The sequence below is a fragment of the Pocillopora damicornis genome, chromosome 9, assembly GCF_964200805.1.
Source record: "Pocillopora damicornis chromosome 9, jaPocDami1.2, whole genome shotgun sequence".
Classification (NCBI taxonomy): Eukaryota; Metazoa; Cnidaria; class Anthozoa; order Scleractinia; family Pocilloporidae; genus Pocillopora; species Pocillopora damicornis.
In genome coordinates this window covers 9,119,479-9,137,033 of record NC_142678.1, presented here as the reverse complement: position 1 = coordinate 9,137,033, position 17,555 = coordinate 9,119,479, and the positions used below count along the sequence as shown (strand labels likewise).

The 17,555-nt window shown below is 34.8% G+C and overlaps 1 protein-coding gene across 2 annotated transcripts in view; it reads left to right on the top strand.

Moving 5' to 3' along the window:
- Positions 1–3: 3 nt before the first annotated feature.
- LOC113671058 (diacylglycerol kinase beta) overlaps positions 4–17,555 on the top strand; it is a 25,250-nt gene continuing 7,698 nt past the window's right edge. Inside the window, exons 1-17 of one of the 2 annotated variants that reach the window (XM_027187268.2) lie at positions 4–347; positions 2,930–3,006; positions 4,819–5,026; positions 6,806–7,117; positions 9,315–9,506; positions 10,423–10,472; positions 11,002–11,076; positions 12,119–12,238; positions 12,739–12,765; positions 13,213–13,309; positions 14,055–14,149; positions 14,853–14,969; positions 15,329–15,430; positions 16,062–16,145; positions 16,664–16,737; positions 17,095–17,169; positions 17,466–17,551. In XM_027187268.2, the coding sequence (XP_027043069.2) occupies positions 242–347; positions 2,930–3,006; positions 4,819–5,026; positions 6,806–7,117; positions 9,315–9,506; positions 10,423–10,472; positions 11,002–11,076; positions 12,119–12,238; positions 12,739–12,765; positions 13,213–13,309; positions 14,055–14,149; positions 14,853–14,969; positions 15,329–15,430; positions 16,062–16,145; positions 16,664–16,737; positions 17,095–17,169; positions 17,466–17,551 (1,897 nt within the window). In that variant the 5' untranslated portion in view covers positions 4–241. The remainder of the gene's footprint in view (positions 348–2,929; positions 3,007–4,818; positions 5,027–6,805; positions 7,118–9,314; positions 9,507–10,422; positions 10,473–11,001; positions 11,077–12,118; positions 12,239–12,738; positions 12,766–13,212; positions 13,310–14,054; positions 14,150–14,852; positions 14,970–15,328; positions 15,431–16,061; positions 16,146–16,663; positions 16,738–17,094; positions 17,170–17,465; positions 17,552–17,555) is intronic. The other variant, XM_027187269.2, reaches the window with a different exon arrangement.

Here is a 17,555-nt window from a genome sequence, read left to right as displayed (position 1 = left end):
TCCAGTCTCCCGCCGTTGTTTACTTTCCGTACACTGCCAAGAAATGAAACGATCTAGGGAAGACATACATGTGAATACATTTACAACACTAATAGTGTATTATGGCTTGCAGGTGAAGCTCGTTGTGGGAAGTCGGGTTTGATCTATTTCGGCGTTCCCCATCGCTCAGAATGCTCATCCAACGAATGCCGATTGCGAATAGAAGAAGAAGGTCGGCCGTAGGTCATTGTTTGAGGTAAAAATGGCGACTGTCACTCAATCAAATACATCTGGAAGCCCGAATGCGACGGGAGTGTGGAATCGATTGTCTCCAGAAGAGTTTCAACAGCTCCAGGAGTACACTAAGTGTAAGAGATTTTCCTCCCTTCTTTGTCCTTTTGGTTAACAAAGTACTTTAACGCGCAGTTAATGTTTGGTGTTGTTTAGTGATATACAAACCGTGGCGTTACGGATGAATCATGCCGTTCGAATTTCGTATATAGCTATCTCCGATATTCAAAATTTCTATGCCATTTCTCCTTTTGGATATTAGCATACGAGACCATACTGATGCCTTATTATTTCACAATAAAAAATTAACGTGGCCGAAGTGATATAATCTGAAGTGAGAGTCGTTCGTGGTGTACTCTTTTAATTTTAATCAAAGAAATACTGCGTACAACGCCATACAAAACGGTATGAGATGAAGGTTACACTGGGGTCTCCGTGTTTACATGTCTTTCCTATGGTGTGCACTGAAAAAAGTGACATAAATATTGTTATTTTTCAGTGATACTCTTTAACTACATTTCCATTTTGAGTTGATAACAAAACGCTGGACACGTACGTAGATTGCCTAACGAAAAACGAATCCGGATTTTAATACTTTAGTATTACACTAAGCCTTATGCTCTTAGGTGTTCTTCCAGTAATAATATGGCGGCTAGTGTTATTAGTCTAATTTTCACATGTATAAACAATAATGTTCGTAATTTTTAAAGACAAGGGAAGATTTGGGTGGGTGTTCTCGTGAGAGTATTTTCTGTTCGAGCCCTTCGTTGCCTCTGTAGTAATAGACGAACAAAAATTTAAATTCTGAGATATGCGGTGTTATTGATGTGCGGTGTTGGTTGATTTTTTTTTCGGTGGACGTTTTTCGGTGCATTTTTGTTCGCTGTCGTATTTTTATTATTTCAATTTTCTCAATTTCGATCCTCATGTTCCCCAACCAAAAGAGCATTTTTCATAAACGCTTTCTCAATACTAAATTTCCTACGATGTCACATTTATTATTATCAATTTTTTTTGCTTTTCATATTATTTAAATGTTCCTGACGCAATTTAAATGAACAGTTTATGGCGACACATTATGTCCACGACTTGTTGGCGGTTTCTTTCGAATCTTTTATATCCGGGAGCTAAAACGAAAACTTTCGAGTTGATTTTTAATCTTCCCTTCTGATTTGTGGTTACAAGGAAAGGTTGACTTGTTCAAATACACGCGTTTATATCTCCTTCTCGTTTAGGGAAGATAAGAGCTAGGTTGCGTTTCTTTGTGATATATACTCACTCAGAATGTTTGACTATATTCATTCAAAATAAACAGCTAGAATATCTTTTCTTTTTGTGGTAAGATTTTTTAAAATTCTAGATTTTCAAGCAATTATATTTCTTGAATTTTCCAGTTACACCCACCAGTGTTTAATATTATCCAAAGAAATGTCTAAGTGTTGTCATAAAATATTTATAGCTTTTGGCATACAAACACGGGTTGACAAACAAAATATCACTCTTTTCACTCAATATGAATGGCAAGGACATTTGAAAACATTATCAAAATTTTGTCTCAATAAATTTTCGGGAAGCCATCCTCAAATTTGTAAATTATTATGGTTGATGATTCTTGAAAGTTTTCTTCAAATTGCTGTTAAGTTTTTTATCAACTGTGGCATTAAGTAGTCTTCAATATTCAAGTCAACACCCTTTGAATTACCTGTAGTTGTTTATTAAACTGCTGTGTAGTTGTGTTATATCAGGCCTATGCTTATAAAACCAAGCACAATGCATGTTAGTCTGTTACTCTATAAATATGGGATTAAATGTTGTTGTAAATTTTGTGTTACCAGCATTAGTGAATGAATGTGAGAATTTTTATCTAGAGACGACATGTTCTTTCGCTTATTTCACTAACTTTCTAAATATACACGTCATGTACAATTCTCGGCTAGGTGCTTAATTGATGAATTTTAATATATGCTTCATTATTTCATGTTTTACATCTATAAATGTGGTTGGTTGTATTAATGATTCCCTACTGTTCTGGAGAATGTGTCAGCCAATAGCAACCAAGTAAACTTTATCAAGCCTTTTTGTTTCCTCTTAAAGACAATTAGACTCTTTTTTGCAATTACGGTAGCATAGCTTTCTCATAAATTGAGAAATTTCTTGGAAAGGTTTGATATTTAGTTCTTGTAAAGCTTTTAGACAAAAGTGTAATGTGTGTTAATGATTTTTGTTATGATAAATGTGTTATGATTTTAATGGGAGACATTTTATAAATGTCAGATGTTACATGTAACTCATGTAACTCATTCTGGGAACAAACATTCTGAAGCATTATTCATTCCTAGTTGTTACAAAAGAATCATTAGTAATTTGAATATCCACAGATTGAAATTTCTGAGTATTGCAATGTATGTTCCAAAATGGTGACTAAATGAAAACAGTTGCAATCAAAGCTGTTTTGCTAATGAAAATTATTTGTGTTTTTTTGATGTTATGCATTTATAAATACTGCTTCTTCTGTTGAGTGATTTTCATTTGTAATGAATACAGTTTAAAATGACATCTCCATGTGGTATTCATTGTACAGTTTGTTTTGTTTCTATTTTGCATTTAGCTTTTGATCAAGTCTCCTCTTTAATTAAACACCATTTTTTAAAACCTCTAGATGCCAAGACACGTCGATTGACAGATGTTCTTCAACAGTTCCGCGATGGGGTTTATCCTCAGTATAACCCAGAGAAGGTAAGTGTCAATACACTTTGTTCCCCACATGCTGTAATATTTAACATTTAAACCCTCATAAATAATTATTCCAATTCTTTCGACATGACAGTCTACCATAATTTTACATGAATGTACTTGAACATGTCAAAACTTTTGGTTGTCATTATTGATAGAATTCATAAAAAAGTTTCTTTAAAGCCATGCAACATTTGACCTTCTTTTTCTTGAAAAATGATGCAGCTGCAAATGTGTAATTGTGCACACAATAATTGTTACTTTCTACCTTTGAAATTTACATATGAGATTTGGTATGTGATTTTTTTTTTTAATCAGATTCAATTTTTTTTCTGATGGACCCTTTAAAAAACTTTGTGGCAGCAACACTCACATACAGTTTGGTGGTTCATGATTATCAACAACAATTCAAAGGGTCTATGTCGTGCTGTGAGTTGGGGCACTGACTTCTTCTAAATTGACACTTATAGGTGTCAAATAGATATTGTTTCTTGTAATGATCAACAAGAAGCAGAGTGTGAGCTAGATAATCACAAGGTGTTTTGGTCACATACCGTTGTGTATGTTCCGAAGTAATTACTGGTACAATCCACTATCTACAGTCCTATAGAAAAATTTTTTGCCCCAATTATTTCCTGTGAGCTTCAATAAATATCAGGGCTTTTCCTATCAGCAAAGGCAATTTGAGAGTTAAGAAAGGTGTTACATGAAGAAGAATCTCACAAATACAACTATCTTCTTTAGGAGAACATTTAAAATAAAGGCAAATTGATCTTTAGCTAGAAAAGCCAGAACTTGAAATCGTTCTAGTTAGCTTTTTCATGAATCAGAATGTATACAATAACACTAACTTAAAGTCTAACATTACAGGGAATACACTTTCATTGTTAACTTTTTTAATTTTTCTGCCAATAAACATATATCTGAAAATGTAATTTTTGTACTTATGAAGTGATTCTTTCTGGGCATGTAATTTTCACAAGAGTATTTTAGAATACATGGACTCTCCTCCAATGGCCGCATGGCTTTTCTTAGACAAGCACTGTAGATTGTTTACAACTTGCACATCTTGTGGTTTATTTATCACTTGCTCAGTGTGGTTTAACAAAGTTAAAAAGTACTGAAAACCTTCCTTATGCTTATTTTTGTCAGTCTTCCAGTAATTTCAATATTTTCCCAGATGTTTAGTAAATGAATAATCACTTCTAACACGTGAAAGTCAATGTGATTATGTACATATTAAAAAAATGTTGCTGATAGTAATTTAAGATAATCCATCAAGTAAAAGCTCTGCAAAAGTTTATACTTGTGAAACATTTCAAGACGTGTCAATGTTAAGAACTGATCAATCAGCTTGAATGGTTTTCATGGAAGACATTTACCAGGTTGTACAGTACAGTTCCCTCAGTGCAAGAACAATTGTGCTCCATCAGAAATAGTGTAAATTTTCAAAGTCAATCAAAAATACAAAACTTTAAGGTATGTGGAGTACAAAAAAAGTACAAATTTAGAAAACGAGAAAGTTACAAAATTCAATCATTGGGGTTTATGTTCTGGGCTGAAGTGATACATGCACAATGTACATGGAACAGCAAATTTTAAGAACAAAGTAATTGTACATATATTTTTCTTAAGAAAATTCTCTTATTAAGGAAGAAATAGAAGCCGAGAAAAAAGAAATATTGGCATTTAAGACCTAAGGAACATTTTGATAAGAAAGCATTAATCTTTAAATTTACTTGGATCACTTTTAACTTTTAAAGCCTCAAGTTTTTAAGTGCCAGCTGTTCATTCTTGGTGTTTTTTGTTTTTCAGCCAATGGACTATGAGGGATTCAAATTATTCATGTCTGCTTATCTTGGTAGTAATGTGAGTGAGGATTTATGTGAACATCTCTTTTGGGCATTCCATAAACAAGTCGCTGTGCAGTCTCCATCTCTGTCACAAACTATCATAGATAGTGTGGCTGTATCAGTGGTTGCATCCAATTCCCAACAAGACCTTAACAAACATGACAGGAGACGTAAGTACTTTCTTGCCATTGGCTTTCAATGCAGGTCATGTTCTAATCGTTGAACAAACTTAGATTAAGAATTGCCTGGTTTTTACTTAGTGTAAGTAAAACATAAGTATGATTTGCAAATCTTCTTTGTCTTAGAGATAATCAAGATGTCCATCTCATGTACTTTAAATGACATGCTTTTGTATGGGAAAGCAGGTCATGAATGATACCATTCCAGACTCACCAAATTTTTCATTGTTTCAAGTTTCTTATATTTGACCGTCTTCAACTATTGCATACCCAAGAAATAGTGAAAGTTTATTCATGAACAGATATTTTTGGGGAGGATTTCAGAAAAAGTGATCAGCCTGTTAAGTAAGAGTTGTGTGCTAATTCTTATATTTGACAGTCTTCATCCATTGCGTACCCAAGAAATAGTGAAGGTTTATTTGTGAACAGGTATTTTTGGGGAGGATTTCTGAAAAAGTGATCAACCAGTCAAGTAAGAGTTGTGTGCTAATTTTGTCAAATGAATAAGATGGTGAATTCATATTTTCTGTTTGCAAAGATTGTGTACATACTTGTATTTGGTGGTTTTGTTAGAGCTAAAAAAATGCACAGTGCACTTAGAAAAGATATGTGAAGCACCATCTTTTGTACCAATGAGAGTGCAGCTTCAATAACTGGTGTTCTGGTATACTAACAAATAAATTCTGAAGTCTGAGGCAAGTATGCAACATCCACCCTTGTTTTTACAGCTGCACATGCACTATCAACTGTACATTTCACAAAGGCAGTTGACACCTTGAGGATCCAGGATCTTTCTTTTCCTTTTTCCTTACTGCCATGAAAACCCTCTGTTGAATTAGGTTCACAATATTGATGTACATTAGGGCATAAAAGAAAACATCAACAATTTTCTTGGCTTCATTTAAACCTTTGCAAACTGCATGTATGCATGTTCAATTGCACAATCATATTATTATTATTGTGAAAGCTATAATACAGTATGTTTCAAGCCTCTGATTTGAAGCCACTTACAATGAATTTCAAATCTTGTTGAAAGCACTGAACATAAACTCACATTTGTGTTGACAGTTCATTTTCACGCACACATTTTAGATTGTATAATACACAGGCAACAATACTTGGGCTTACATGTGACACCTCAGTTGTCTGTTACGCCAACAAGAAAAAAATGACATTATAATGATTGAATTTTAGCCTTTTTTGCATTGATGACTTTTTAATGCCCTTTTTAGAGATAAATGGTAAAAAATTTGACTTGCCTTAAATGAGACTGAAATTTAAATTTGACATATTTATTTTCTCAGTAAAGTTCTCTTGAGTATTAAAGAGAATTTGTATAATTCAATTCAAATTTCAATCATGGCTTTGGTACTAAAGCAAAACTAAGAGTTGAATAAATAATGAACCATCATTAATATTTTTGACATTCATTCCACATCACCATCAAGTGAAGTTCAGCATCGCTTCTCTTATTTCAGAGGGAGAATATCTTGTTTTAATGTACATCACAGCCATTGATAAATTTGTCCTTACTTTTTCATAACATTTATGGTGTGAAGAAACTTATTAATCATAACTTATTATGTGCGTCCTGTAGTAATGTCTGTTAATATTGTTTTTATCACCTTTTATAAAATTTGTTTTAAATTTACACAATATGTGCATACATTAAGACACATTGGAAGAATTATAAATTACATTTGATAATTATGTCAACAAAATAACTCTTAACTCACATTAATTCATTTGAAACTTTAACTACACATTCAGTTTCAGAAATTCCAGGTATCCACAGTGGAGCTGGAACTGCAGCGCTGGTTGCCACAGCAGCTGCAATAGGGGTTGGCGATAAACCTGAAATAACACTATCTAAAGCCAATGATGAAGTTGCCGAGTCCAATGTTAAAGCTAATGGATCACCCACAGTTAAAACTAATAATAATGATTCTAAAGGCAGTATACAACCTTCCCTCACACTGTCACCAGCGCCTGCTCAAGACACTCTAGGGCTTGGTACGTGGGGGCGAAAATCACCTGATTTAAAACATCACTTCCGAAGACACTCTAGTGGCTCGTTCATGGGTTAGTAGCTACATTTTAACAGCTGCTTGTAATCACAAATTGAACCCATTTTAAATTTCATGCTAATTGATTTTTTTTTTAAATACATCATTTTCTTTAACAGCATTGATCAGCATTTTGGTTTTTTTTTGTATGAATGTGTTAATAAATAGATATGTTTCTTAACTTTCCTATATGTGGAAACGTTTAAATAGTTATAATTGTACCTCGTAACTAAATAATTATTGTTACGTTTTGTACAGTGATAATTTGAGTGTATGGTGTTTTAGGAAGAATTTTATTTGAGCTACACTGATTTTTGCTTTAATTTCAAATAATGAGAAATAGAAATAAAAGAATTACACAGCTACCCCTTAAACATTATCCCATTTTTGTGAACCTGATGGAGTTAAAAATGAATAATACAAAATTACTCTAGGAAGAATTAAAAGATAAGACAAATTGGGGGGTGTTGGGCTTCATTTTTGAAATTGTGTACAGCGGTTGATTACTTTCCTCAACAAATTGTGCTGTGATGTTTTTGCTACAGTGTTAGCAGACTCAAATAAATAATTCTATTAAATTATTGTTCAATGTGACTTAATTGAAAAGTAAAATATAAAAATCTTTTAAAGCTGAAATTGCAATTTAATTGATGTTAAAATGTAATCTCACCATAAAGTTTTGGTCTGTAATTGCTGTTTTTTTTTTATGTTTTAATTATTTGAACATTGAAAAACCCTCTGTCAAAATGAGTTACTGCAGCGACGTTTCCTTGTTTCCTTGTTTCCTTGTTTCCTTTTTCCCAGAAAAATTGATTTAAGCAATGGAAATCAACTGATTTATATTCTCCATTTGTTTCACATCCAACCACCAAGAAAATTTTTATCCAACATATTTGTAAAAAGCAGTACTGCACATACACTGTAAACAAATATCCGCCTTTAACCTCAAGGAAAAAAATAAATGAATTTGACATTTTTCTTTGAGCAGAGGCTGTTGTGATGTTCCACACCAGAAAGTTAAATAAAAATCATAAGAAAGGGGTAGCTTACAATTTTGTTGTTCCTAAACTCCTTTGAGCCAATGACACATTAGTATGAGTGAAAGCACAGCTGGTCATTTTGAAAAGAAGATCAGTGTGGTCTTTGCATACTGAAATGAAAAACATCTTAATGATCCTTAAATGAAGTTTCTGAACTGAATACAATGATTTGACTTAAAGTTGTACAAGTTTTTTCCACCAGTTTCTCATTTGTGTTATGGGTGTCCTCAGATGGAGGAAAAGCCATAGTTTGTTCCTGACACAGGAACAAACTATCCTTAATTATGCCTATGTTCAGAAAAAAAATTGTTACAGACAGACAATTTTATTAAATGTCTTTCATCAAAAACTTAATGATGTCACAACACAGCAAAACCTGGGATTACCTGGTAGTATTTTTCTGAAAGGTATTTTTCCAACTAAATGCCTGTTGACGTGGACAATGTCTGACTTTAAATAGATCATTGATCCTGATAAATGGTTTTCAACAAGGAAGAGAAAGTGTGGAATTTGGTCAGAATTATCCACTACTTCACACTGCTGTGAGAAAGTAGTACAACATTTAAGTGAATGGGAGAAAAATATGCTTGAAGGAAATGGTTGTTAATTATTCAAATAAAAAGTTGAACTTAACCGAGGTAAAGTTAGCAAGGTTCTATCATAGCTCCTACTTGTATTTTTGTTTGTTTGTTGGCCAGGGATAACTCAAGATAGTGCATAGTAAGCTAATGATATTCAAGATGCATCATCAGGGTCAACCTTTTAACTCCCAAGACTTGATTGTTAGTTCTCTGTTCTAGCTGCTATACATTTCCTTGTAAATAAGTTACGAGAATTTAGGGTTAGGTCATGATAACAACTTAACTTGAACCTGATAAGTTTGAGTATTCTCAATACCTGTGTGCCAGATGCTTTATGGATATTATAGGAAGACCTTAAATGGTAGTCACTTCTGGGAGTTAAATGTTTAAGGTTATTGTTAGGGTATGTTCCTCAATATGTTGGATTAATGAAAAGAACTGCTGCGAAATTACAAAGTAACTGGAGTGGCTGTAATGACAAATCAGCAGTATTGAGCAAGTGCTCTTAAGGTGGTGTTCACTGTTTGCTTGTATTGAAAAATTTTGTCTTAAACATCAGCAAAACCATGTTGTGATTTTGTTCCATCAACAGCATTTAAAGTGGCCAATGAACACCCTCCTGCCCACCCCCGCTCAAGTTCACAGAGAAAGAAAATGTCAAGTGAACAAGTGAACCTGCTGAATGCCAATGCACAGGCCAAAACAGTACCTATGGTTTCTATCAGGGAGATTGCTTGTTATCTTTCCATGCTGGAAGGTGGAAAAGTCGAGGATAAGCTGGAGTGTAAGTATTAGTAACCAAGACTGATTTGCCAATGTGGTTACTGCAGGTAAATACGGGCATGTTCTTCACTTGGTAGGGATCCTAAAGTTTATTTAGATCTTACAAAGAATGAGGAATGATTTGCTTCCGTTGATGCTGTTAGTTTCTTTAATTTTTCATTCTTTTATAATTTCTACAATTTGTCCTATTTCATAGTTGCAGTATGCGAGTCATGTTTGTTTTTTGTTTCTTTGTCATAATTGATGTTCTTATTGTCAGTTATAATTATCTATCATGGTGGTGTGCCACCAATAGTTTACTCAACATCTTGTCTTAAAAAAAATTGCAAAAGACAAATTTTAAGACTTAAACTCCCTGCAGTTTATTATGATCTCTCTATTGTTACAAGTATGTTGTCTGATTCTTTGCCAATTTTTGGTACCAATTCCCAGCTTTACCATATTTGTGACATTTTAATTTCTGTCAATCTGTCAAGTGAATATTTTGGCACTTTTACTGAAAGTTCCTTTTGTAGATGTACATGTAAGGTTATAAGATGTAGAAATGAAATTACTGCAGAACTATATGATTTGTAAATTTACGTTACAGCTGCAGTGTTTCTAGGTTTTGTCAGGAAATGAAGTTGATTTGTTGTGTCACTTTTAATTAATTATCAATGGTGATAAGGATTACAGCTACATGTTACCATTGTGTTTCATATACATCTGAGGTGATGCATAAACAGGTGTTGTTATCACATCATATTGAACAGTATTACTAACAGTAATACAGGGCTTATCGTCAGCTGCCAAGGTGCTTGATTTGCATTTTACTGATTTTACTTTGAATTGAAATTCACTCTAAGTTATTGCAGCTAGTTTAATGTATGATGTTAGTGATGTTATTGTAAGTGTCAAGTGTGATTCTTGTCTTCCAGTTGTTTTCAGAGTGTATGACAGTGATGGAAATGAGTATCTAGATTCCCAGGTGCATATCATTTTGCCATATTTTTAACTGAATTGAGTTGTTAATGCTCATTCTCAGTTTTTGGTTATGGTTCTTGTAGACATTTTCTTTCTGTAAGTGACTCTGAATGCTTTGACAAGGAATGCTGAATTGTAGAAAGTGTTTGGCATGATTTTCTCTAAGTGTGTAATATATATGTTGTTTTTTTTGGCCAAGCAAAATTGTTAGCTCACCCAGATATGAAAAACCTTTGTTTGAAATTTCGAGGCAAGGAATTAGAAATTCAAGAATTCATGCCAAAAGAAAAGCCACAGGAAGAATTCACAAGTAATACATGTGTTGTGCAACTTGTCACAAAGACTTCTACAGTTAGAAATTTAACCAAGTAAAACAAGAATTAATGCTGTTTTCCTTGTTATGTACAAACATTTGTTTAAATGTTTTGGTAAAACATAATTTGTTTTTGCAAGACTAGGTGTAGGTATGATAACTTTACTGTAGTATTGTTGGGAATTCTCATAACTTAAATTTCCATTTTTATTTGGTGAAGGAATTGGAATGCATTACTCAGCAAATGATGAGTGTAGCTCAATATCTTGGTTGGGATGTCACAGAACTCAAACCAGTAAGTATGACTATTGTTATTTTTAAATTGTGTAAACTCACATGTAAGTCAATAATCAGAATTACTTTAAAACTTGGAAAAATGTGAACATCTGTAGATATGTTCTTGCAATTATTTTTTTAATGAATAACCAGTTATCACATTTGTAATAAGGATATTTAAGCAAACCACAAAGCCAGTAAACAATAAGCACAACTTCCCATAGTTTTTTTTTCTCGTATATGATTGGCTTGGTTTTCCTGAGCAACAACATTCCTTAAATCAGTATTTAGCTTTCTCTGTTTGTGTAACAACCTGAATATGTGAAGTAGAGAGATGTAATGTACCTGTAGGTCAGGTAGCCCACCTGTCCATGTAATCTTGATCATGTTTACATGTACCTAATACTGGTGTAAACTGCCAATGTGTCTCTCCCAGGCAATCAGGCAATGTTCCATGGAGCTTATTTGAGCTCAACAAAAACTATTTTCTCAATGATCATTTGTGGTTAGTCGTGTACTTGTTGATTTTGCTGGGATAGTTGTAATTCATTTTGTATGAGATTGACTTAGAATTTGAAATAAATAGTTATATTATGGAATTCTGGCCCCAGTTGTTCAAAGGGCAGATAACACTATCCAACAAGATAAGTACTAATAAAACTTACTGTGCTAGATTGAGATTTATTCAGTGGATAGCATTATCCACCCTTCAAACAACCTGGGTCAGAGGTCTTGGTTCAATTCTTCACAGGGACTCTATGTCCCATGCTTGTGACAAGACAAGTAATATCTTTCTTTATTCCATTTCTGAGTGACAAACTTTACCTTCTTTCTAATCTCATTTAGTCTTACACTATACTGTTGTTTGATGTTATAACTTAACAGTATTTGTTATCAGCTTGTGTGGAAACTCTTTCATTGATACTCCTTATTGGCAATAAAGATGTATGTATTCCAACATGTAAACTAAGTTATAAAGCTGTGTAGAGGCCTTATGACTAGGATTTAATGGATTAAAGTTGGCTACAATGTGACATGTTGGTATACCTGGGGTACATTAGATCTTGCAGGACATGTTGGTAGAGCTGGATGATGATGCTGATGGCCAGATATCTTTAGATGAGTGGATCAGAGGAGGACGTAACACAATACCACTTAGAGTACTGCTTGGCTTAGAAACTGTGAGTACCTGTTGATGTGATCCTTTGAGTGGTAAAATGACAGTTTTTAATGTGTAGACAATGACCACATTTATAGTGTGGTCACTTATTGCATGGAGCTACATTGAAGCTAATTTTCTTAAGTTCCACTGATATTTTTAAGAAATAACTTTAACTTGTTTTAAAACTCAGGTTTTCTAAGTACATGGTGCAGAAGTTCACCATCACTGAACAGTGTAGTCCAGTGAGAAATTATGTCTAGTTTATTTTTACTTGTCTCCAATGTTTCAGGTTTTTTTTCTGTTCAAAACTGCCTCTTTCTTAGCTGTCAACTTGACTTCTTTGCATGCCATACATTAATTTGTCGTAATACTCCTGGAGCTCGATGGTAAATTGAGTGATTTAAAAACATACATTGACAGAATTCATGCTTTCTGTCATTTGATTCCTAATCATAAGAAAAATCATTCAGCAGTCTTCAGTGCCCCTGTGAGTCAATTAGTATTCTTTTCTTTCCACAGCAAATTCTCGATGATGGTCAGCATCAGGTGGGAATGCAAACAACTTACTTTAAGTTACTGTTTGTATCTGTTCTTTAGTCACCTTAACCCTTTTCTGCTGGCATTTTGTATTATTTCAGCCCATATGACTCTAGATTCAAGCTATTAAATGACATAATTTAAAAAAACTAGTTTCAGGTGGCAGAAATTTCTTGCATTTGCTTAACAGGACAGAGCTCAAGACTGTCTAAAGTTTTCACTAACTTGCTTAACTGGCTGGTGACTCTCTACAGACTAAAACAATTCTCACAATTAATGTAAGGTCCATGTGTTCAACTGAACAACTTTTTTGTAAACAGATAATTATTTTTGGAACCAATAATAACTACATGTATCTTCAGACAAAATATCCAAGCATGTTTTGCCCCACTTAATGCTTAAGTTATATCTGCACCCAATGAGGTCAGACTCTTTTATTTTTTTTTTGGTTTTTAGTGGCGTCAAAAACGCTTCAACAGAAATGCTTTCTGTAACAGATGTCTTAATGTCCTGAATGGGTTTGCTCTTAGCTATCAAGGTCTTCAATGCCCATGTAAGTCATCCTGGCATAAACATACATCCTATAGTTATATATATATCTGTCTGATGGGTTTACCAGTTGAACACCTTACATGGGGTGTGGACGGAGCACAAGAAAAGTTTGATTACATCTTTCCTAATGTTCTCCCAGAATTCAAAGTGGATTTTTAAGTCCCATTAAACTGAACCTCTTCTGTGATCAGTAGATGGGGTGGTTATGAAGGGATACATGTAGCTTTCTATTCTCCTTTTCAATAGTTACTGCCTTTGTACCAAATCTAAATGTATTTGAAAACCAAAAAACTATTCTAATACCAACAGTTTGGCATCCCTCATCTCCCCCCAACCCCCTCCATCCCTCTTTAAAGGGGGCCTACAGGACAAGTGTGAACAAAATATGGAACAAACAGTTTAAATAGATGCAAACTAGCATGGATCCCAGCTGTGTTAAACTCTAGGCAACTAAGAGGAAAACCAGTGAGAGGCAGGGTGAAGAACTGGAATGTATGAAGTCTAGATTACAAGTCTGGTGTTCTAACTTCATTGCCACACCATTGGCTTTGGGAAAAAAGTGTGTTTATTGCATAAATGAACTGCTCTAATTTTGACTTGCATTTTGTCACCATCTGCTATCACCTTTAGGTCAATGCTTCTACTATGTTTTTTTTTGTATTGTTTTGTGAAACATATTTTACTTGACTTAGTTATTCAATTTCTTTGGCTTTAAAATGATTTTTATTTTTGTTGAATTTCTACAGTTTGTAAGTATACAGTTCATGAGCGTTGTGTTGAGAGAGTACCAGCATCTTGTATCACCACATATGTCAAGTCTTCAAGAAGAAGTGGGAAAATGGTAGGTAGTGTTGCTTACAACGATTGTTTAGTTAAGTGATGAAAATTTGATAATCTGATTTAGGTTGTTTAAAATAGGATTTAGTTCAACCAGGGCATGTTTTAATTTTTGATTCATTGTGATCACTTTGCACAGTCATGCAGGTTACATTTTTTTTCCTTTAGCTGGTCCAAAGACAACTTTCAAATCTCACTAAATTTACATGTTTTTAAACAACGGAAACCAGGGCCAGTTAAAATTTAACCCAGAACTTGCAAAATGTGACATTTATTACTTTTTTTAAAGCAAAACTGATTCCCTTTTGCTTTGTTCATGGTAATTTCAACTTTGGAAAGTCACGTAATGTTGTAAAACGGATTTGCTACATAATATGTACTTACTGACTGAGAGGAAGGGCTGGATGGGAAAACGTTTTGCTCAGGGTCATGATGTATGGACCGAGCACAGTGAGGTCCATTCTTCATGAGCAAAGCCAAATAGTTTCTGTCTGGCTGGACTAAGTCAGTCAATAAGCATTTTATCATATGACCGCTAAGCTTTGGAAATTTGAAAAGTCAACACATCTGGCCCTACACAGTAGTTTTCACTATGGTTTTGTTAGGGATTCTGTAAGCAGGGCCCAACAGGGTCATATGATAAATGTAATTACTCGCTACTTGTGTTTTACAACATCTGCTCAAATTGTTTGCTTGTACAAATGCAGAGCATGGATCATCACTGGACAGAAGGAAACTGCCCTGGCAAGTGTTTCAAGTGTGGTAAAGCCGTCAAGAGTAACAACTGTCTTACTGGATTACGCTGTGCTTGGTGTCAAGTCACGGTGGGTTGTGCACTAAATGTGTCTTTATTGATCAAAAAACAAATGCAGTCAAACCTGTATTAATTGGTGGTCAACCTTGACTGAGTCCCTATGGGTTCTTTTTATTGTCCCCCACCTGTATTGAATAGTCCTTAAAGTGAAACCACTTAGATAAAACTAAGAACTGGAAATTTCAATGTGAAAGTGAGTGCTGGGAAAGGGAGTGGTGGGAAAAGATTCAGGGTGCTTATGAATTCACATTCCTCCACTTGTATTGAACAGTCACTTAAAGTGGAACTACTCACACATAACTAAGAATAATCTTTCAAGTAAAATTTAACTCATGTTTATCTCCCCAAATCAATGTTCATACTTTGTAGGTTCACAACAAATGCGCAACTCATATGGCACCAGAGTGTAACCTTGGAGAACACAGAGAGCTTATTTTGCCACCAGTCTGCATCTCTCCAGCTGGTGGGCTGGTATGTTCACAGACTAACCTACCACGCATACTAAACTTAGATAAAAAGTAAATTTGTAGGTAAATGGAAGTGCAAGATGCACCATGGCGTAGTTGTCAACAGACTGTTCTTTGGTTGAAGAGGTCTTTGTTTGGGCCTTTGCCATAAGATTGTGTTGTGTCATGGAAATAATTATGATAAATTCCTCAGGCAGCTCCCTCTTCATGCAGGGTAGGAATATGAATTGTACCGCACAAACTGCTAGGGACACTTGACAAGTCTGTCGTGGGCCACCTATGATGAACTAACATCCAATGAAGGAGAAGTAATAATACTCCTAGTTGCTTCCTGCTTTTGAAACAGGAGAGCTCTTGTTGCTGGGTCATTCGACTTCTTAGAATCAACTCATGAATTAATAAGGAACTTGAACTACAAACAGTTACGAAGAGCAGCACTAGAAATATTTCAACACTGTGGTAGGAAAATGATAATGATACACATCTGGAGGGACATATTTACTTGTGGTCCTTGAAGCTTTACAAATTATAGTAGACATGGTTATGACGTATGTTACCCTTGCATGTATTTGCATGTAAATAGTTCCTCATCAGAAAGTTCTTGTGTTAGTAATTAGTCTGTCTAAATTTCATAGGACAGGAAAAAGGACAACTCCACCCCTGAAGCTCATAGGAAGAGAGCCAACTCTTATGTCAATTTTGAGGGGATACCAATGCAGGTTAGTTATAAATAACAATAAATAGCGTGCATGTACATATGTAGCTACTGATAATGGTGAAAAGAGTTTTATTTAGTTTTTTTTTAGAAGAAAGTAAAGAAACAGAATGAAGGGGAATTGCCCTTAATTCCTTTACTGTACCCTAAAAATTTGGGCTGATAACAAATTCTCATTTTGTGTTACTTAAATGACAGATAAGCTTGTGTAGTTCATTGTTGACAACGTCTCAGGTCATTTCTTGGATTTTTTCGCCAAAGATGCTATTGATACAGTTTGCTTTTCCATGGACTGGATAATTTATCTCGTATTTCAGTGAAATGTGTTTATTGGTTGGTATTCCTTAGTGGAATACTAGAAAGCAAAGATGCAAAGTTGATGTTTTAGGAAGATCATTCAGTGTACTAGTCGATTAAAAACGGTTCCTGGAAGAATCGAAATCCCTCTTAAAATAGGAAAATTATGTAAATACGTGTATTCAATGGTACAAATGTACAGCTGTATGTAATTTGTCGCTTCAGATTTCACCATTACGTGGCACACATCCCTTGGCTGTGTTTATCAACCCTAAGAGTGGTGGCCGACAGGGTGCAAGGTAGGATTGTTTGAAAACTATGGCCAACCTGGCTTTGCCCATCAATGCCTATAAAACCATTTAAGACCGTGCCACTTGTTTGCAATGATCAACATATGAATGCTGTCTATTGTTATTTCTTTTTACTAAACCTCACCATCACGTGTGATTAAAGTCCCAGAGTATTCTATAGTTTCTACACTTGTATATCTTGTTGTTTCGCCTATGCTCTTTCAATAAACCTGCATTACTTTCTCATCTCGCCTCATCTATCAAACATAAAAGTCAGTCAATGGATCATATCTTACCCTACTTGTGATTTTTACTTCGGTCGGCACTAAGTGTAGTTAATTGATAGGCCGCCTTTTCTACCATCAGATTACTTCACAAGTTTCAGTACTTACTCAATCCGCGGCAGGTCTTCAATCTTGGCGATGGTGGACCCACACCAGGGTATGTGTCTTACTTTGCTGTTGTTGTTATTTGTTCGTTTAGCGTTTGAAGTGACTTAGAAAATTTTTATTCCTCGCTGATGGGAGAGTAGTCCATCATAGATCACAAGCGCAGCACTGTACACTCATTTACAAGCCACTTATACTACTTGATTGGGAGAGGTTGTGTGAAAGTAAAGCCTAAGAATATAACATAGCCACCCTGATCAGAACTTGAACCGAGACCCCTCAGTCTTGAGTTACCACACAGACCAGAGGTTCCCCTTTTTATTTGTTTCACTGTTGTCTTATTTTCAGACTGAAGTTCTTTCAAAGTGTGCCTGATTTCCGTGTCCTATGCTGTGGCGGAGATGGAACAGTAGGCTGGGTTCTAGCCACCATAGGTGA